This window comes from Eleginops maclovinus, chromosome 14 (genome assembly GCF_036324505.1).
Source record: "Eleginops maclovinus isolate JMC-PN-2008 ecotype Puerto Natales chromosome 14, JC_Emac_rtc_rv5, whole genome shotgun sequence".
In the NCBI taxonomy this organism is placed as follows: Eukaryota; Metazoa; Chordata; class Actinopteri; order Perciformes; family Eleginopidae; genus Eleginops; species Eleginops maclovinus.
This window is the reverse complement of record NC_086362.1, coordinates 6,007,690-6,030,888: the sequence shown is the minus strand read 5'-3', so window position 1 is coordinate 6,030,888 and position 23,199 is coordinate 6,007,690. Positions and strand designations below refer to the sequence as shown.

At 39.4% G+C, this 23,199-nt stretch overlaps 1 protein-coding gene and 1 long non-coding RNA gene across 3 annotated transcripts in view; one reads left to right on the top strand and one right to left on the bottom strand.

The window, feature by feature from the left end:
• LOC134876249 (uncharacterized) overlaps positions 1-23,199 on the bottom strand; it is a 101,401-nt gene that overhangs the window by 24,953 nt on the left and 53,249 nt on the right. The gene's annotated exons all lie outside the window — the stretch shown is intronic.
• Positions 20,671-22,241, top strand: LOC134876247 (alpha-2 adrenergic receptor). The gene has a single exon (XM_063901194.1). It carries the CDS (start codon positions 20,943-20,945, stop codon positions 22,239-22,241), a length of 1,299 nt encoding a protein of 432 aa, XP_063757264.1. The 5' UTR covers positions 20,671-20,942.

The window sequence follows — 23,199 nt, the reverse complement described above, 5'->3', positions numbered from 1 at the left end:
TCTGTTGTCAAATATAGTATTTCCTTAATGCGTGATTTAAAAAATGGTTTCAGTGGGTTAAAATTAGACGAAACAATTCAGATATCTTTGTCAGGGACTTCTTTCTCTGTTTGCCTTCAGCAAATTGAAAGTAGAACCTGGCAAATCTGTTCGGAGCAGAAAACGTGGCCTTGGATTAGCTGCTCAAGGCAGAATTCATTGAAACACTCTTCACACGCAGAAATACTTGACATTTTGGAGATGAGTCACAAGGTTTCAGAGGTGTGAGTTGTGAAAAAGATAAGCATTACTCAGCCACTGTTGGTAAGATTATCTCTGAATAGTGTGGCGCCATCGACTTGTTATACTTCTGTACAAATCTGACAATATTAGGAGGATACTAATCCAGAGCTCAAGTGTTTGTCTGTTTAATATGCGAGACAGGTTTACTCATCTAATGTGAGTAGCTGCTCTCCTGTTCTACTGCTAAACTAATACAGTCGGTGTCTTTTAATAAAGAATTGTGTGACATTTTGGCAAACACACTTATTTGCTTTGTTGACATGGATTGAAACGGCAGTTTCCTAAGGTAGAATAAAATAAACAATACACTGTGTGGTATTTTGTGAGCTTTGTAAGTATAGGTTCTAAGCTAAGCTGTGTCCTCTCAGTACTGCTAACACCCGCTAACTGGCTAACTGCTAGCAATCACACAGGAATCGCTGCTGTTTACTGTGTAACTTAAATATTTGCTCAAATCTTCAAGTTTCAATCTAAAATATTACGTTGAATGAATACTGTCGAGTGACGTCAATATGAGTAATAATGAGCAACAATGAATAACGTTACTCATGTCCAACTAAGATATTTACATGATCTAATATATGTGCTATTATGAGTTCCCATTGACATGAACAACCCCTTAAGTCAGGAGCACAGCTCCAAAACAGCTACAAACGTGTTGCTCTGAGCAATAAAACACAACTCGTCTTCTTTTTAGCGTCCATGTTGCTTCCACATTAAGCCTCATGGAAGCACCAAAGTTGCCAACTAGGGTAATTAAACCGTCCCAGGAGCGTGTGAATCCACCGAAGCCTTGGCAGAGCTCTGCTCTCTCAGAACGCCACTCAACAGTATTTAAAGATGTCGCACTTCAGAGATGAGTGGCTTTCTCTTCACATTGAACAATACTGTTTTACAACATGGTTCATGCAATAATTCTTAAGAACTCAACATTAAGCCTCTTTGTCTGCTTTATCTGCTTCAGTGAAGGGTTTATTTCTGTAATTCATTCAAACAGGGATGCTTTAGGAAAATGCGTCATTAACTATCAGTGCTGCTTATAATGGACAACTTAATGGAATAGAATTGCTGGTTGCTTTTATGTCTTTAAAAGCTGAGAGCTAAAAATAAATACACATTTAAATGTCTTTAACCTGAAGAAGGGAATAAAGTACCAGTAAACATAGAGTAGAAGAAGATAAAGTGGCTCAGGGTTAACCCTTCATTACTGTCACTCAATTATGTTTCCATTTTTCAAGACTACCAGGATGCATCAGGAGCTCAGAGCTGCTTTAATGCACTGCTGTATTTTAAAGACTTAAATCACAGATCTCTTCTCCTTTCACTCCACGCAAGCGATGATGAGTGGGAGTAATCACAGCATGCCACCTCAACAAACAGATTATGAACGATGGACCTACGCAGCGAGATGGCATCTGCAACAGTTTGCAATTCTCATGAAGAAATGGATCTAATATATTCCGATGCAGGTTTTTACCAAGGGATATTGACATGTGTGATAACAAGAGATAATAGGTGTTCACATAGAGTTTGATAGAGTACGCATTTTGACATTTTGAATTAGCCAGAAATGTTATTCCACATTGACTAGCTTTCACTGCAGACTCACAGAGAGATATAATAGATATGTATTTTGAAATAAAACCGTAGTCAGTGCCTTTGGCAGCAGATCTTTTAATGAGTTTATGTCCTATTGTTCCACACTGTGTATTTTTAATGGCAGCATTGCTAAGCTCATGAGTGAGCTTTTTTTCTGTATTCCAACTTGTTAGTTCATTATTAACAAAGTTTAATATTGGCTTTTTTCCCATAATAAATAGGATCAGAATAGTACTATTTTTTGCTATGTTTTCTTGTTCTTTGTATGCACCATTTATACCCAAGCAAATGTGCAAACCTACTAGGTAATAAAAACAATTCTGTTTCAATTTGGAGCACCTCACGAAACAGTTAGGAGGCTTAGCCAATTTTAAATTGCAAACTTAAAAACACATCGGTAGTTTTTTGACCACAAATGTTGCCAAAAGGGTATATGACTGATGCCATGTCTGTGATAAAGATGTGTGTCCTACTTTATCACCAAGCAGAGAAAACTCCTCATCAAGTGAAGGCAGCTCCACTCTTTGAAATAAAGCTAATTTCCCCAAAATCTTGAACTAACCCTTAAACTGAATTTAACTGAATATTTTCTTTATGGATTTGACTGTTGGGATAAAGTTGCTCAAATTAAATAGAAGTGCTATTTTAAGAAAGACCAGAATCTACAATCTTCGAGACTCGTTCAGAGTCGGGCGCTTTGATTTCTTGGTTTGGTTAAACTCTCCAGGGAAATACCCAGAGCTATATGAAAAGTGCCTCGTTAAAGAAATATAACTAAAAGCGTGCAAAGGGAAGGCAGAGTCATTATAAAGCAATTACTGGACTTAGTAGTGTCATTAAGACAGCCGGCTTCAAGACAACACAAGTACTCACAACAACAACAACAACACCAGCTCGGCTATGTGTGTGTAACTGTATTTATGGCGGGACACGTTGATTTTATTGCTGTAGGAGTATCATGAGCCACTGGGAAAACACTGATTGAGAAAACATCTTATTATAATTGCAAAGTTTGGTGGCTGTTTTTTCAACCTGCTTATCAGAAGGGAAACCAGATAACCACAGGCTTCCAGGAGGCCGGATAATGGATCAAAATATGGGACAGAATCGATATGGCTGTCCCCACGCTGGACCAGGAAACCATCAGAGGGGAGCAGACTACTTTAGTACAGGCCTCTCAGTAATCTTGATACTGCCCTATTGGAGCATCTGTCAACAGCATCAGGAGTCACAGGGCAGCAGGTATTGTCCCATTCTGCAACATCTTGAGTTCAGCGGTTGCACGTATTGGTGATCTGATTTATTTTGTATATATCTTTGTTGGAAATTGTACACGTTTTGCCACATTGTTCAATATTTGATCATCTCTCCTGATTTTACCTCAATATGTATTGAAAGCAAGGTTCTGTTCAAGAGACGATACTGATATATGAATAAAGTAGATGAACCAGTCACAAATATATTAGTTAAAATTGCTTTTAAACCAAATGCTACAAATGTACTGCCATAAAAAGAAATACATAGAATCATTCTGTTTTGGGACTTTTTACTTGCTGTTTATATAATATTCAGTTAAATAAATAACAGATTTTAGGTTGTTTTTTAACTCCTGAGGTTTTTGTTCCTTGTGAGAGTCATTGTTCTCTGTGTTGCTGTATATCTTTAGCAATACACTCTCAGACTTGTTATCATTAAATACCTTCTCAAGAGTAAAGTTTTCTTTACTTTCACCTGACATTATCGGAACTCTGCCCTTGTGGTACAATGATTATTTCATACTGATTGTAGTCTTATGAGCCACAACTCGAGCCAACTTGTTAAGCGTCTAACTGAATGAGAGACGGCAGATTCCGATGCAGAGAACAACAGAACATCTCATCAGCCGTAATCACTAGGTACAAAAAAGAGGTTTTTCAGGGTCAATTAAATCAAGTCGGCACCTCTCCATCCCCATCTATCTCCTCTATAAGTTTTACACAGCATCAACACCATTTCCTCAACACATTTTACACATTCCTACAATATGAAGTCATGTCTCAACCTCCCTCGCAACCATTCGAGATCTGTCAAATTCAGGTTATCATACAAAAAGGTTTGCGTTGTTCGGTAGTGCCCTCAAAAACAAGCCATATGACATAAGAATACCAACTAAATCTCGTACCGCCAAGGATCAAAGTAAAAAAAAAAGGAAAAGACATCAAATACTATTTATATGAAGACAATGATTTTGAATACACGAGTAGTCCTTTAGTGCTTGGAGATTCCCAGGTGTGCAGATTACAAATGAGGTAGCTACACCCGTGACATGTCAGGAGAGCCTTCGAGGTGACTGTCAGCGTGGCAGTTTGGAGGGGTGTTAGGGGGAGAGGCACAGATGCAGCGACTCATCAAAGAGTGACCTTAGACCCTCTTAACCCAATCCCTCCCTCAAGAGTCCTCCAGGCAAAATATAAAAGCAGACGGATAGGGAACATCAGGAAAAATACCCACTATGCTTTGGCTTTGAAGAGTTTGGTAATACTTTTGGATTATTGACGCTAAAACTTGTTCGTTTCCAGATTGTAGCATACAGACACCATGAAGAATTTGTTATTCGAGGCCTTTCTAGTAGTTTGGGCACGTTTTGAGATCAAAATGAAGAGGAAATATCATTGGGATTCTAATAATTAAAGGGTTCTGCTTAAAAGAATACACTCTACACAATGTTCCACTTTTATAAACTCCAAGCTTCCAGTTTTTTTGGTTTGTTGGCAATAGTAAAGCTTATAGAAGAAGAAAAATATGTGATGATTTAGAAACACATCCTCAAAAAACCTCTTATGTTTTTAGTCTTTAGAGACAGAGGGCTCCAATCCAAAGCCACAAAAGAGCAGGAGGACACCTGTCCTTTCAGCAAGAGAGCAAAAAAAGCTTTTGACTGTTGATCCTCAGGCTTTGCTCGGACATGGATAAGCACTTAAGTTTATCTGTTGTTTGTACCAGGGAGGTTTAAAAAAAAATGTGAAGGGAAAAAGCACATAAGTCTATATCTCTCAGAGGCTGAATCAAAGTTTGAGGTATTGGGAGGCTTACTGAGTTTGATAGAGGAGAGCTGGTTGTTTTTGTTGGAGTTTTTCTTTGTGTAAAATAAATTGCAGGATCAAATTCCAGACTTTCGCAAAAACTTCTATGAGCCGGTTACTCCTATTTTAAGAAATTCAACCATCCTTTTTGCTGGATTGTCTCAGGACAAGTATCGTAAACTATCATATACCTTTATCAAATAAACCCCTGTCTCTATTCATCAAAGTTATAATCCTTAAGAATTTCATTAAATCAAATCCGGCCTCAGATTCTGACTGCCTTACAAACCCCCCAAAAAAAGCAGAAAATGATGGGCTGTGATAATTTAATGTATATTAACTGGTGAATAAACATTTGTAGCACACCGTTGGGTCTCTAGAGGCCCTATAACCCTGGCTTTTCACCTATCTGTTTCCGTTTGGAACAGCTGTCAAAACATTTGCTCTCTGCTGCGGTCAGAATTACAAGCTATTTCTTTCCAAGCATGACCTAAACTGAAGCCTCCACCAGTGCTCATGTGCGTTGACCAATCGTCCACAAGGATTACAACTTCAAAGTACCACAGTTTCCAGCCTCCAATTTGAAACAACAGGGACCTCGTTTATCTTCCTTACATGAGCAGAAACAGCTCAAAGTGCTGATGTTTTTTGGAGGTTTATGGCGAGATGTGGTGGTAAATTTTTAACTTGTTTTATTTTTCATGCTCCTTTGTAATCACAGTGTGTCCTTCCCACACTACCCGGCAACTCTTAACTCGACTTAAATAGAAAACACCTCAATATCTCTCATTAAAAAAGAAGTTTGTGAGTATTTGTTTTCTTGGTGAAATGAAAAGAAGTCATCTTGGTCAGAATCTAATTTATCCAGGGTGTGGTTTGTTAAAGTATACATATTTTTGGGATGATTTTGGACACTGGGACCTATAACAGTAGTAACAGTTCTGAAAGCCAGTGTCTAGATAGAAGAGAAGCAACATGAAGGAGGTAGAAAATGGACAAAATTACTACAATATGACAAAAACACAAACCATGGTTCGGAAAATCAGTTGTAAAAAGACCCTAGTTCAATCCTTTAGCGCAGTTATGTTTTTAGGAAAAGATCCAGATTTTTAAACACTGAAGCAGAGGTTATGTACAGTAGTAATTTAGAATTTGCTTTGCAGGAATATAAATTGACATTTCAAGGACTCGAGAGCGATGTTCATTCAGATCCTGGCCTTCCATGGCTTGACATTTATCAGGCACTTCATTTGTTGAAGGAGAGGAAGAACTCTAACCTCTTAGCCTTACCTACCTATCCCTTGTTCTCCTGGTCTCTTTCAATTAAGGAATCTGCCCTTAGGGCTGCCCAGAAAAGGCTCTGAGGCTCTAAAGCATCTTGGTGGTTTCACAAAGGGCACGCATTGACAATTCATGCCAAGTCTGCCCGCATGAGAAAGGGCTCAAAGACGAAATTGTAATGTTCTTTGGGCGGAGCAAACAAACATGGTTTCTGGAAAGTAATGCAAGTGAATTTTTAATCATCAAACTTTTTGGGCTCATCACTGAGGCGTTGGGTTTTAATTAAGAGAGAAGATGGTTCTGTGCACAATGTGCCCTATGATTCATAACAGGCCTAATCAGCTTATAATCAACTGAGTGTGTCTCTTATCAGGCCTGGGGCATGTGGAATACATTTATTATGAAGGAGTGTTTCAACAAGCTTGAGTTAGAAAAGAAATGCGCCATTTCTCATATGTTACCATGAAACCCTTAAAATCCATTTCATAAACATCCTAAAATCCTTACTTATGGCTTTTTTTTTAATCTCGAGTATTTATATCCTAAATTCAGGGTACATAATTGATATGGCACTGGATATAAAGGTTGCTTTTGAAAAAACTGTCAAATGTTAAACAGATCAAGTACCTTTTTAGAATAAGCAATGGTACAGTGCAGCCTTAAGGGCATGCTGTTCACATGCACGACTTTTAACTTTATTTTCACTGGACATGAACACATATGATGATAAAAACACGCACATTATCATAATCATGTGGCTACAGTTCAACTTGCTATTAAACTATTGCATAGAGGGATCTCTCAGAAGACATATTCTTTCAACCACGTCAGATTTGGTCGCACTACCACTTCCGCCCAGACTGAAATATCACAATTTGTATTGATTAACAAGAAATTATGTAAAGAAATTCATTCCTAAAGGAAGAATCATACTGACTTCGAAAACCCTTACTTTTCCTCCTGTACTACCCCAAGGTCAATATTTATTACCTATCCAGGGTAATACCTCAACATCTAAAAGATGGATTGGCTCATAATCTGGTATAGACATACATCCTATTCTCTTTTGGTGATATTTTAAAGCAAGTGCACACAGTTTTTGTCAACGCAATAGCATTTTAACTAGATAAATTCCCACTTGAGGCCTCTGGCCAGATCTGGCGTTCAACAGCTGTAATGACAGGATAACATCGCAAGATTAGCACTTATCTCAAAAATCCTGTAGGGTACTTTCATGGATGCGTTTCTCAATACCAAGAATGCAAAGAACGGACCTGTGTACTTGGGGAGAACGTTCTTGCGAGTTGTTCTTGGAAGAATGAACTTGCAAGTTGAGCAGCACACAGAGCGCTGTTGGCGGTTTGAGACGATACGTACTTGCTGGTATTGCGCAATACACAATTGTGGAGCTTCTCAACTCGAAAACGTTTAAGCAGATTTTGAATTCGCCATCGATTTTCGTAAAACTGCTAATATTTGAAATCTAAACCCTTGATTTCTCGCCTCAAAGTGAATGAAATAGCATACGAAAATAGTATAAAAGGTACCGTTGTTCATAGCGTCGAGTAATTTTCCGCTCCTCGCTTGAATGCCGAAATGAATGCTGGGATATACTCGCTGCCGAGTTAACACAAATTAGCATCCGATGCATCCTTGGTAAAATGGGCGTGTCGAGAACATTTCCGGGAATACATCCGGGAACTTTATCCGTTCTTGGTGAAAGCGAATTTGGGATTGGGACAGTAATTGGGCAGCAAGAGATGACGTTTCACAAGAACACGAGCAAACGAGTACAGACAAGAACGCATATTGAGAAAGGTCCAATGTTTAAGTTTATAAAGATAATTTTGGGGGAGTGGCTCTTTTCCAAAAGGCGAAAACCCCTTGCCTATATTGTTGGCTACTCCAATGTTTACTACCTATTCTTTGGGGGTTGGAAGACGGAAAAACACCTTCATGACGTTTTGGGAATAGTAACTAATAAGTACTTGAATACACCTGAGTTCATTTATTTTACTCACTGAATTCTGACTAAAAATAGGACAAAGAATATTTAGATATGACAAATAATTTGTTGCTCTGCATCTACAGTACACATTTACTTAAATCCAACAGGAAGTGAATCAGACTGTAGGCCTACTGATTGTTCTCGTCCTTTGGTTGTTGTTAGTGTGATTACTAAATCATTTTATTGTTGAAGGGTTTATTTGCTTTGTGAAATTAATTAAAACACTTATAAAACCCAATATGCACCGGTAAATATTCAGTGACGCAACAGCAATTAAACTGTAATTCAGCTCAAGGTGTAATTCAGCTCAAGGCTGCTGCGAAAGAAACAGGCGCCAGGCGGCTAAAACAAAGCTCTATTAACCCCCCCACCTTCTGAGTGTTTTATTGTTATCAGCATGAGCTATTGTCGCAAGTGGAATTCAATTTGTGGGAGCGACTCTGACGCCTTTCAGGAATGGCAATGGGGAACACGTCCGCACTCACATGCGCTTTTCTCCTGCTCGCTGAAGTGATTCAAGCAAGCGGCTTAGTGCAAGTGAACAGCGAGCGTTGTGGCGACATCAGAGGGATAGCAGTGCTTCATTATTTCATTCTCAAGCAGTGCCAGACATTATTTGCACAGACGCTCAGATGATTCACTGATGTGTGGCATTGCTGAGCCGCTCACAGCTCAATGAACTGATGCAGGGCCTTACAAAGCAGTCAGCCTTTTGTTTCCTCTGCCCACAGTGAGCGACGAAGATCGGGGTACGATGCTGAAAAACTTCAATTATCTTATGGAAATAATCGTGTTTCTTCTCAGGAAAATGTAACTGTTATCCTACAATGAGTTACTCAAAGCTTCTGAAGAGGAGTTAGAGCGCAATTACTTTTGATGTGGAGGTCTTTTTTCATGTTTTTCAGGATCTGTTAGCTGAAAAACAAGATGGAGCCGTGAGCTGAAGCACAGAACAGGCACCCTAAACTAAATGTATATTTAACTGGGCGCACAACAGTGGGAAGGCCGACCAAAAGGGCCATGTATGAAATTGTATTTTTATGATGCAAATAAAACTACAATAGTAATATGTAGTTGAAGCTAACTAGTTGGTCGTAATTGGTGTCATCTTTAGCATGTTGGCTATAGCTCACGTGATTGCACAAGATCCCTTTGTAATTAAGAAAACAAAGGGGAATTAAGTGGAACTCATTGTAGTATTTTGACTATTTTCAGAAATACATTTGGCAGGTCCCATAAAGTGACTGTATACATTTGTTGTCGAAGGCCCATGCTGTAAAGACTTTCTTACTTTTATTTAAGCTTTGTTGGGTCTATTGTGGGTAACATTTTAAAAACCATTGGAATTTCTCTCAAGTTGTTTGGCTGAAATGATTCAGATCTCTTTGTATTTTCTGAGAAGAAATGTTTTTTTTGGACATGAAATACAATGTTTTTAATCAGTAGAGTTGTTTTTTCTCTTACGCCCAAGTCAGTTTCTGCCAATACAGAGAGACTTTAAAACAGCTGACAAAACTCATCCTCTGAAGTGTGTGGCAGGATTTCAAACCAGCGAAGTCAGACCATTAACACAGACGAGAGCATTAATATTAATCTGGATGTGTTATCTGCTGTGATGCTCAGGGACAGTTTGTCTTCTTCACAGTGGATCTGCAGAGCCACAGTCTTGTCTTGAACGTTATCAATTAAACAAGGTTTGATTAGGGGTAGACAGATGCAAGGATCTACTGGGAAGTTCTTTTGCAACAGATGAATAATTGTCTACCACTCTGTTTCCTTTACTCTGTGGGCAACGTTTAACAAGACACACCAACATGCACTGAATAGCAAAGACATCAGAATCCAACATATTAATGTATTCTAAAGCTGTTAAAGAGAGCACACCGCCCTTTTGCTAACCCTGGTCTCTGGGGGTTAGGGTTGCTTCACATGTAAGCGAACATTGTTATGAATCACATCACTTTTATTGACCTGCCTTGCATAACTTCGCTGGGTCAGGATATCCTCTGAGGTATCCGTTTGGTGATTGCAGACTTTGAACGCAATGGGACAATCAGAGGTGTTCTGTGTCTGGCCAATCACTGTTATTGAGCAATCACATTTGAGCAGGCTTTGGCATGTCGAAAAGCCTTAGAAAGGCTAGTTTAATGTAGTTGACCAAGGTAACTGTTATAAACTATGGTACAGGATGACTGATCAAATTGGGTGAAAACAAAGTAAAATTGTAAACCCTGTTACAAATACACATTTACAGGAAACAGTTAACTATGAAACCCACCAGTAAGAAAATGGCAAAACCTCTATGGGTCAATAGTGTATCAAAAAATATGATAAAAAATATACTTTGTTGACTTTGTCTAACCCAACACAAATGTCTCAAAGGGTGTTAAAACGAATATGTGAGCAAGTATAAGAACAAGAGTGATATTAACATACCCCCTCACAACAACGATTCAGATACCAACTGGTGATTTTGTTGTCCAGTTTTCTTGCTGGTGAATTATGAATGTATTTCCCAGTGTGTTTTTAAGGCACAGTTAAAAACAACATTTTTGAGGACCTCTCCAGCCGTGGCGAGGCCAGAAAAAGCCGAGACTTCTGGTCACTAATGGTATTCAATGAGGCACGTGAAAACCATATGACCACACGCTGATATGCACTCTCATCGTCTCCATCCCATCTTGCTGCATTGCTTGACTTCTAGATAATCTAAGGATGATAATATGAGCCCATTTTAGATCCTATTTCATGCCCGAGGGAGTTAAATAATGAACAATCTGATGCTGAAGCTGTGGGTGATGTTCAACTCTGCAGGTCCAGTGAAATTTAACAGCGAAAAACCCATGATGGCTTCAAATCTAATATTCTTGAACAACCACAAATACATCTGCCTACAGGAAGGTTAAAACAAAAGTGGTTTTAAGAGGTATTACTATGCTGGCCAAGAACAAAATCCCTTTAAGTTTTACACACATTTTATTTACTGCATGCCAAATAATCCTAACCCATTACTCTTTGTTGAGTTTTCTGCCTGCCACAGAGAATTGATGCCAGACCCAGGGCAGTATGATTGATAGGGTTATATTATAGGCATTATTTTAGGGTTTAACGGTGAATGGGAAATCAGTGCATGATACAGTATTCACTAATCTAACATTGCATAAAAACAGAATCTTTAGTTAAAATAAAAACTCTGAGGTCAAAGATATTTAGACTTATCCAATCGGGTGTTTCAGGCAGGACATGAAAGGACCTCTTTAATGACTTAAAACTAGGCACTAACTACAGAGAAGCTGCAAACATTAAAGAAAACAGTTTAACTTTCTCAGTGACAAAAGTACAAGACCTTCACTTCTTTATTCTTTGGTCAAATAAATGTTGAATGAATTCTTTGGTGGAATCCCATGCAGAGCATTTTTTATTCCAAAGTGAATCACGTTGTAATTCTTTCAGACTTTTACAGAGCACTTTTTCTTACCACCTGCTCTGCTCCCATGCTGAGCATAGTCTATGATGAGTGACATGAAGATTTCACATGATTGTGAAAGCAAAGCATCGGGTAAGAGTTCTTCTAAGATTAAAGAATAATGATAATCTGTGCCCAATCAATTACTCAGCAAGACTTATTACTAAGAACATTTGAATTTCAAATACACATGAAAGCAATAACTTCTTCCTTTAGCTTACAGTTATGCTTCTCTGCATATATATAAAAAATAACGGATATTATTAATTATAATAAAGCAATGCTATATATTCAATTTCTAAATAGGGAATTGTAAAATTGTATTCGTCTTTTCGCACGACTCCCTCTGCAGCAGGGTCTCGCTCAAGGACACTTGAGCAGGGAGGCACTTGCTTTAAAAATGAGAACAATTCAAAAGAATATCTCAATCTGACGGTCAGCGAGGAATCAGTGTTGTTTCTAATTTGGATGTAATATGGAGCAAATTACTGGAGAAGCGAGGAACACTGATGTCCAAAGGGTCCCTGAAGCGCTAACACTGTTACTCATACATCGTGACGCACATTCGTACGAAAAGAACAATTTCTATCTGTTTGATTGAATTAGGAAACACATGCATAATACAGAGATTATCAAGGCCAGTTTAATCTCCTGAATAACCACCACAGAAAGCAGAAATAAAAAACTAATAAAAGTATCAAAGCTAAGCCAGCTTGAACTAATCTACTTCAACCACAATGGGAGGAAATGGAGAGCATAAACAGCTGTTAGGTAATGTGCGTCCAAACAACAACGCTATTGACATTTCATTTACATCCTGGTCTCTAAACAAGGTGGGGATTTATCATCACAAAGCACACGCATAATGAGGCGAGTATTCAATTTGCATGTCCAGGACCTGATTGAACGTTTGTGTACACACATTAACCAAAGTAAAAAAGACTTAATTATTCTCTAAGAAAACACATTTAAGAAGTTTACATGAATAATAAGTGAGGCACGAAGTCACCGTCAAATATTGATATATTCTTTATTCTTCTAATCTTCTAGAATTCTCATGTTGGTAGAATGACAAGCTTAATTAATGCTAATATTACACTACAAGTCTCACATGGAGTATGCCTTATGTCATGGCAGTGAACCAGAAATTATTAATGACAACGTGAAAATCAATTTACCGTCAAATGGTTTAGACAACAAGAACCAACCTCAGAAATCAATGACGTGTTCACTGACAGGAGATATTGGTGGGCCATGACATGTTTATGGATGATGTCATGGTTACAGTAATGTTCATCCCCACTACAGTACAAGGACTGAAACAGCCAAGCGTGATATTTCATACCTCCTTTCATTGCTTTATATTTTAGTTTAAGATTTATAGAATTTGATCACTGAAATCACCAAAATAGGGCCGTCTGAAAGCTCAGTGGTTAGAGCTGGCGGCCCATTTACGCTGACCGTCGCCAAGTAAGCGGTTCAGCGTTTAATACTGAGTTTAATGTTCTGGTCTGCGCTGGTTCAGAAGCAAATCAATCACACTTGTACTTAAGGGAATGACTAATGGATCTTTTTATATCATATAGAATATAGATCAATTTATTCCAATTACATCCAGAAGTATTTTAATTTAAATGAAGAAACTGTTCATAGATTGGGATTAGAGATTAAACTTGATTAATCAATCCTCTAATTGACAGACATTTAATAGGCAACCATAGTGATAATTAATTGACCATTTAAACACATTTATAAGTAGTGAGGTTCACAGGTTCCAGATTGTTTAATATAGCCCGATACATAAAAAGATCTTCAGCCCAGCAGTCCAAAACATGACGTTGCATTTTTTTGTTTTAAATGTTGTTTTGCCTTCGCTTGGGGAAATCCCTTTAGCTTCTTTTGGGTGCAATAAAATAAAATCAAGATATCAATGCCCTCATCAACCTTGGCTGCATGATTGATGAGTCTCCAACGAGTTATCCATCTTAAGAGCCTTCTGAGTGACCCATCTGCAGTTAAAGGGTTCTGATAGGCTGGTACCTCCCCGTGTCTGATGTCACTCAGTGAAGATTAGACTACTGATGAGGAGGGGACTTTCGTAGTGGAGAGACAGCCAGAATCACATGATGGAAAACTCTGAGCTTGTCTTTCTATTAAATAGAACAAATGAAAGGCAGAAAATGCGCAGCTGCTCTGTAAGGGATCCTAATGAAGTGCAGAGCCAGTTGAAATGCCTTGAAAATGTGCATAAATTATGTGAGATATCATATTGTTCCCGACATTACAGTTGCAGGATATTTTTCTATTATTCTCTGCACTTTCTCATTGAAGAGCCTCTCTTTCTCCCTGGGAAATACTGCTCCCGTACATGATTTCTCCATTAATATTGATCAAAACAAAGTGACACCTGCTGTACTTCATTTACCAAGCCTTCCATGTGTTGCTCGTCACTCCCTCAGTCTATTCTTACTCACAAAGAGCTCATCCAAAAAGCTGCAGCCTTCCTAAAATCTCCCACAAAACCCTCTCTAAGCACACTCTTATCTCTCTGTTTGCATTGATCTTAAATAAACTGGTATTTGCTTAAAGAAGACACAGGGCACAGCATTGCCACACAACTAGATGCTACAATCATCATTATTATCAATTAATCTGCAGAATATGTTCTTGATTAATAAATGGTGTGTTCTATCAATATATAAATCATTATTCAACAAAAACATTCCTATCAGAATATCCTACACCTGTCCAAAAAGCAGAAGTACCAGATTTCCTATAATGTAAGACCAAGAAAATTAGAAACTAACTCTATTAAATCAAAAATTACTCAAATGGTTGATGTAATTTCATTTTTGGTGGATCTACCTAACTCTCACCTTATTTCTTGGGAGCTTTTATGCACAAAGGAACTTATAGTTAACACCAGAAGTTATATGAAGTTGTGTTAAAGTGATTAACAACAACCCTTATTTATGGATGTCACCATCCAACCACAAAAATAAAGCCCATAAGTACGGTATACACACCCCAGATTATAATTCATTAAAAAAAAGGATTTAATTCAAAAACTAGATTTCCAAACATGCAAAGTAATAACCCAGGATCTGCATGTGTTTGTAGTATTGGAGCCTGTCCCCTACAAAGTTTGAAATGAATTAAATCCCCTGAGGTCAAAGGAAACAGTGAAGCGGAGGACTCAATTCAGGGTTCCTATCCTGAACATGAACAGCCTCAAAGAGAAGTTACTGCTGAGAAAAATGTAAACGTCCCTTTACTGGTGTGAGAGTGGAAGCCGAACCCAGCACCATGCATCGATTCCTGCATCATCAGGGACCCATTTGCCGCTGCTCTTATTAAACTGAGTACTGAACAAAGCACAGAGCAATGCCCTGCAATTATGCTTTAAATCGACTGTTGCTTATTAGTTTTCATTGCGTGATGGGCATGGGCATCATCTAGAATAGTTTCCACAACAGAGGGAAAGTTCCTCAGCGATAATATTCAGTCAAAGCCCAATTCCATAAATAAATCCCCTCAAAGGCTCCGAACAAACCAATATCCTTATTGCTTCCCAAGGGACTATGCGTGTTTGGCTTTCTTGCACACCAATCAAAATGTATCCAAATTGTAATCAAACCTGTTGACAGTTGCTGGGTTATTTGCTTATGTTGCCGGCCACAATTTGATTATGTTTTAATAAATAATGACGGCGGATGTGTTTCCCACCCTTGAACTTTAATTTTTAATCGTTATGTCAGAAACATTTTATGCCGAGAGAAATGATTGCATTTATAAAAAGTGTGAACATACCAGTGTCAACACTTCTAAATTTTAGAGTGATAATGTTGATGTTTCCGGACTGGACCTCAGGCGTACTGTACCCAGAAACAGATGATGATTAAAGGAAATGTTGGAGTGGCTCCAGGTCTAACACAGACGCTCCAACACAGTGACTAGGCTCTTCAAAATGTGGAAGTGTTGACAGTCGGAGCAGCAGCTGCCCCTAAAACTGACATTAAATTTCACTTGACATTCATTGCATGAGTTGTCACTAACATGTGAGACAAAGCACATATCATATGAAAACAAGATCAATTCCAAATATATGTGTGTGTTTTTGTGGCTTGCTTTATGTACCGTCTGCTCAGGATTGGAGCCTCCTATATTAAAATTCAATGAAGAAGAGTTGTGATGCACTCAATGTGACCGATGACTGTGTGTGAGGTCAACAGCTAATTGAAGCAGTAAATTCACACCAGTAAATGTAACATCTCACAAGGTGGGCTAAGAGGGTTTGGTCAGCTGGTGGCTATATTTCATAAACATATACAGCATCATTAATGCAGCCAGTGCGTGAATATTGCTCATAATCTACCAAACACATTTAGCTGTAAATCGATGGCTTTGCAGGAGGGATCCTACAATAACACGTTTACCCTTCAAACACATTTTAGAATTCTAATATTGAAAAGAACCCATTAATGATTTCATTTTAATAAATGTATTGATAGATCTGGTATTAAATGTCGCCGACTCAGACACTTAAATACAATTCAGCAAGTTTATTTTTTGTTAGCATATTGCAATGTCATGTAAGTTAAGTATTACCAGGCTTAAGCCACTTCAAAGCTATTCATTAAGTAGGCATTATCATTTGCTGTCATCACCATGCTGTAGATGTGGGTTAGAAGAGGCATATTTACTTCCTAAACTCAGGAGAACATCTACGTAAAGAGGCTTTATTTTCTCGGACGTCGTACTTCCACACAACGTTTTGTTCAAACCATCTGAGGTGCTGGCGTTTGAAACTGCTTAAAAGGTAGGTAGAACATTTTCCTCCCTCTAGCTTCTCTTACGTGGATGATGTTGACGCATTAACATCATAAAAAACTTTTTACTGACAGTAAGTAAAGAAAATTACAATTTCTGAATTCCTACTTGTCAGGTTTATGCCCCATGATGATCGGGCAACAATAGGGTTCATTCAGAGCTCTCACTCAGGCGCTTTTGTGTTCAGTTAACACGCCACTCACTCCTCTGCAGCGCTCCGCAGGGAACGCTTGTTTACTCAGCTCTTCTCAACCTGCTGCTCGCCACTTGACACTTATGCCCCTATATATTTTATCCTCTGTGCAAGGAGCAAGCTTTACTTCTATCCTACACCATGTATGCACGAGGAGATGCATCATAGTTCTGTTGGTCAAGATGAAGGAGCGTGACGTGTTTCTAAAGTTGATAAAACTGCTTCGCAATTTGTCACCTTGCTTCAAAAGATGCATGGTGTAGGCGGGATAATCTTCACTGTCATGTTTTTTGCATCTTTTGTCTCTTTAATAAGATATATTTTCATCTTGAAGAGGCGCTATTATGCTTTTTGGGGTTTACCCTTCGCTGTAGCGTGCTCTATAGGTTTTTGTGCATGTAAATGGTCTGCTAAGGCTAAAACCCCAACGTTTTTCTCTCCCACACACTTCCCCCGTGCCTCAAACGCCTCCATTGGACTCCTTTGTTGACTTTGGTAACATACTATGTAGCACTTCTGTTTGCTAGCGCTCCATACATTGTACATGAGCCCCCTGCCTAACCAATCAGAGCAGACGGGTCTCTCGTTTCGGACGATGAAGAGAGCCAAATTAAAGCACTAGTCAACAGTAGGGGCACAGAATACACAATGAAAATTAGCAAATTAGACATGGCAGAAGTGACCACAGGGAACCTTTAACTAAATGAACTGAAGTTCTGACCGTTAAAAGTCCTACAGAACTTTAGAATTGGAACCCGTTTTGTTTATCTTCTGGAATTACAAACAGGATGGATGCAAACAGGGTATTTCAAGTGTTTCACACTATTCCACTTAAAAGGATACTGCTAGCAAGTAAACATGGATGCCTACAAAGCTGGATTTAATGTGTTCATTTCCGACAATTCCCTCTGGAGCCACAAAGGGCTCAATACAAGTGTTTTCACATGAGGAGAGGGGTCTGTAAACAGACTTTGATGTGTGAAATCAGTAGCTTCACGATGCTACGTGTGCAGTAATGTGTCATGATTTGATCTGATCTCGGACAAATTCCCTCCACTCGTGTTCAAAAGAAATTTCTGTCGGAAATATCCAAAACAGGTTAACCAAACAGGACACAGAACATCCACCTATAAGACAAGAAACAATGGACCAAGCTTCTAATATATATTAAAAACACATTCCTACAGACACTGAGATTTAAGATGAAAAAGAGTAGCAATTATGGCTAAAATCAGACCTCATTTCACATCAATTAGTTCTTTAAACCAACATGAATTGTCTGTGATGGCACATTGCACTCACATCTAAATATTGAGTCTTAGCATTTAAATAGAAAATAAGTACATTGAGAAGAGCTTCCAATCAATAATGTACACATGGGGGTCGAGTTATATGGTTTGTGCTCGTATGGCGACTCTGAATTTATGAAGGCAACATGGACCTGCAGGTCTGCTGTTATGGAAGCTGTTGCAGTGAGGCAAGCTGAACCAAAAGGTCACTGGTTCCACTCCCCAAGCAGGCTTTAAGGATGAGGTAAGATGATGATTCATGCTCTCACCTCGCTGTTCAACACACTGCTAAAGATACTGAAGTGTTACCTGTTTACTAAAGCTGCACAACAGTATCCAAAAGTCGATACTAACCCTATTTGTAATCAGTAAACACCTCTGATTTTAATTACAGAATCCATCAAGTGTGCTTCAAAACAAAAAGATTAAAGGGAAAAAACATCATGCCCTGCTCCTTAGTATTAAAGAGATTTACTAAAGACAATATAACAGCAATATGGATTATGCCAAAAACACAGACACATTTAAGTCCTGAAGAGGGTGATGTGTATCTCAGAAAAACACTGTTCACTATGATCTACCAGGAGCATCATAGATTTTTCAAGAAGTCATTGTAAACCCTGATTTCGTGAATTGCTTTCAATCCTTGAAGTTCTCATGAGGCATCATGAGAGCCTATTATGGTTTTCACTCTCAGAACAGAGTCTTTCAAGTCGGTGAACTGATATTCAATAAGGACAGAAAGCTGAGCATTGTATTCAAAAGTTATATCAGGGAGTATTGTCACAGGTGTCTACAGCTCTGGGAATCAGGCTCATTAAGTAATACAGAGTGGGGCTTTTTAAAATCCCAATAAACTTGAGAAAGGAGAGTGAATCAAAGCTTTGGAGGCGAAAAAAATAAATGTTACTTTTTCGTATTTTGTCGCTTTTACTGCCTAAGCTCAAGAGACCATCTATGTACAGAGGTTTTCAGTTTGGACTCGGACTCCAACACAAGAGTTTGTTCAAACCACCTGAGATGCTGTCGTTGTTGGTACTTTGTTCCATGTTTAATGTTTTTACTATATATATATATTTTATTTTTGCCTCAGTCTTGATTTAAATGATGAAAAGCCTTACTTTTTAAGAGGATGATATGATGCATTGTATTGTACAGAAGAAAATATGTAGTATAAAAACCCAATACAAAAAGGTTTTTGCTTCAAATGTTTTCTTTTGTCAGGTCAATTATGTGGATATCAACACCATTCCTCACAAAGGAAAAATTGAGTTGAACAAATGTGAGCAGTGTTACCATGTTATACTTTTCCCGTCACGTTTCAACCTGAATGAACATCTATCATGGGTCCCATTTAAGGCATTTTATCTTCTTGACTCCACAACTGAATCGTGGATAACCTTTAAAAAAATCTTTGTATTATGAATGATATTTATTGTGATTTGTAGGGATCATGCAAGATCATCCATTGAATAACGCTCTGTTAGGTTTATTCATAGACTCTTTATGCACTTTGAAACTGTAATTTCAGCTGTTTCTCCTCAGGTCTTTATATAGTGTGAAACATCGGTGCCACTTTTCTGTTATTTTATGTTATAAAACATTGGTGAAATGTAACAATCTGTACTACAAGTGAGGAGTTCTCAACATTTTTAGCTCTTGACAACTAAAAGGCAGCTACTTGACTTCCATCACAGAACCATGCATTACACTGAACTGTAATGTTGTGCAGAATAGAGAACAGCTATGGAAGTGGGAAAAGTAGGATTATGAGGAAAAAGCCTCACCAATAACCTGCTATTCTATAGGCGATAAAAGTACATTTTAATGGGAAAAAAGGTAAAGAGTGCACCTGGTTTTTGTTTCCGTTCCATTAAAGTCTGCCCCTCATCCTTTTAGGGGCCCATGCTTTTACAAACGCACTAACAGAAACATTAGACACAATGTGTGATGGGTTGAAAGTATAGATACTGTATATTTGTGTGGGAGCACGTTAGAAGTGTGCAAGAAGAGGCAACTGTTGAAATCAATCCATCTTCTATTCGTTATCTACATGGTGCGTCTGAATGAGCAGCCTGCCTCTCTCCTGATGAGCTCATCGCCAAAACCCAACAAGCCTCACATCTCCAACTTCCCTCAGCTCACCCCCATCACACTCTGACTAGCCTCCTACTCTTTCTCCCTCTGGAGAATGCTGCCAACACACACAACTCCAAAAATCTCATCATGCATGTGTCTGTCAGGTTTCTGTGGACACATTTCTGTGTTTTACCTCAAATAGCTTAACAACCTGTATGCTTGGTTACTAGCAATGTTAAGCAGCCTATAGTATTGAAAATTGTATTGAGCTGAGGTTTATTAAAAAAAAAGGTGTTTTATTAGAAAGTCAGCCACTTAAAACACAGATGTCTCCCTTATTGAGCTATTCCCTTTGAAAGATTTAGGGTAACATCCAATATTGGGATGTATTTAACAATTGTGATAATTTGAGCTAAAACGTAGTCGTTCCCTAACCATATCACATCCCAAAAATGTGAGAATAATGCTGTGTGGCGGGGGCGGGGCAGCAGTGGGTGAGTTTATGAGAACAACACATGGGGCATCATTAGGAGCGAGAGCGCACCATGCTGAGGGAGTAGAGCTGCGGCTGGCCGGCACTCAACTCCTCACCATCAGAGAGAAGACTATGAAAGGCGGCACGGAATATTATTATTTTATCAAAATCAGTAATCTTGAGAGGGGGTCAAATTGCTGCATTTAAACATCAAAGACGTTAAGTGGGGATATTTCTATGCGCGCTTATCCATGTCGTCAGATTCGTAAATTGGATGCTGCGCGTTTTGGATGGACTCCTCGGTTATTAGAAGGCTGAATGTGAATTCATGCCAATATTCAGCCACTTCTGGATATACATAAGGCGCGCACAGTCGGGATGGATTCGTTAAACGCCAGCGGAATGGACGCGTTCACGGTGATCCATCTGAATTCCTCCTGGAGTCTGGACAGTGGATATTCACTAGCAGCGATAGCCAGCATTGCGGCTCTTGTAAGTTTTCTCATTCTGTTCACCGTGGTTGGGAATATTCTGGTGGTTATTGCGGTGCTGACGAGCCGGGCGCTGAAAGCCCCACAGAACCTGTTTCTGGTGTCTCTGGCCACCGCGGACATCCTGGTTGCCACTTTGGTGATGCCGTTTTCTCTGGCGAACGAACTTATGGGCTACTGGTATTTCGGAAAAGTTTGGTGCGGTATTTATCTGGCTTTGGATGTTTTGTTCTGCACTTCGTCTATTGTTCATCTGTGCGCAATAAGCCTGGACCGCTACTGGTCCGTTACGCAGGCTGTAGAGTACAACCTGAAGCGTACTCCCAAACGCGTAAAGTGCATCATCATCATCGTGTGGCTCATATCTGCTTTCATCTCCTCTCCGCCGCTCATTTCTATAGACAGCAACAAGGATCTCAGCTCCCTGCCTCAGTGCGAGCTCAATGATGACACTTGGTACATCCTCTCCTCCAGCATCGCGTCCTTCTTCGCCCCTTGCATAATCATGGTGCTGGTGTACATCAGGATATATCAGGTGGCCAAAACCAGAACCAGAACCATGTCTGGGAAAACCCCCAGGCCAGATGGTGTTACACAAACTGAAAATGGACTGAGCAAAGCCACCTCCCCTTACCATGGCGAGAGAGAGAACGGCCACTGTCAGTGCCCGCCTACGCCAAGCCAAGGCACCCTCACTATCATGCAACAGACTGAGGATGGTGACATGGAGGAGAGTTCCTCCTCAGAGGGCAAAGGTCACAAGCCGCATCAGCAGGAGGACTCCCTAAAGGCCAAGAGGGCCAACCAAAAGAAAAGCTGCAAACAGTCCACTCGCATCGCCAGAGTCAGCAACAAATCCATGGACCTCTTCGCCTCCAGGAGGAAGCGCCGCCGGAGCTCCTTTGCCAGGAAAAAGGTCTCGCAGGCCAGGGAGAAGAGGTTTACATTTGTCCTGGCTGTGGTCATGGGGGTGTTTGTTGTGTGCTGGTTCCCCTTTTTCTTCAGTTACAGCTTGTACGGTATGTGCAGGGACTCCTGTAAGATCCCCGACCCACTCTTTAAATTCTTCTTCTGGATTGGCTACTGTAACAGCTCCCTTAACCCTGCTATTTACACCATCTTTAACCGAGACTTCAGACGCGCCTTCCAGAAGATCCTCTGCAAGTCGTGGGGGAAATCCTTTTAGGTGGGAAACAGAACTGCTGCACCACATTGACAATGATAAGGAAATATATTTTAAAAAAAGAAGCCAGCCACTTGTTGCTCACTGTTAGGTCTCATTGTCCTGTTGTAATTCAGTAATGACAGTGCGCTCCATCAACCACCTGCTGTGTTCCTACAAGCTAATATGATCCCATTCCAGGCTTTAGTAGTCTGAATAGTGAGCACCACATTTCTTTTGTGTGCTGTAATGCTTAGAGCTGTTTCATTATTGATCAAGCTGTTTATACACCCCCCCCCCCAAAAAAATGCACACATGGCCGGACTTGGCTGCTCTGGGGCCGCAGGGTAGAAATAAACTCAAAACCCCCCTAAACACCACTTAGCTTCTACCATTCACTTTGCGGTTATTGTACATTTCTGTGCCACAATATCAGTTGGCCACAGATTTGCTTTATACTAACAAAGGCCTAATCATTTCAAAATGTGCATCATACAGTACATAAGCACAAAACTGAGATAATGTACAACTCAACACAGGGATCCCTTTTCTGATGGAGCCTCAGATGACATTTTGGAATAAGAAAATGCTTTTTCAGCTTTAAATGACAAAAAATATATGGATAGCCTAGCTTAGCATAAAGTCTCAAACCAGAGGAAACAGCTAGTGACCCTCATAGCAAGTTTAAAGGCTGCTTTGTATGTTGTTTGTGTAATTCATGGGAAAAATGAAGCGTAAAAACTTAGCTAAGCTAACTGCTTATTCAACCAAGAGAGAAGTGTATATCTCAAAATGTGAAACTATTATTTCCAAATCAGCTGATTGAGGCAACACTAAGGCCCCTTTTCACATCAATGTGATGCCTTTATATATTTGTAAAAAAAAAAGTTTAAAATCTGTTTGCACAAAGTAGGCTTATAGAGGTCAATGGGCCCCTGCAGTTCTGGGGTCTCTACTAAGCCCTGGTTGATAACCTGTACAC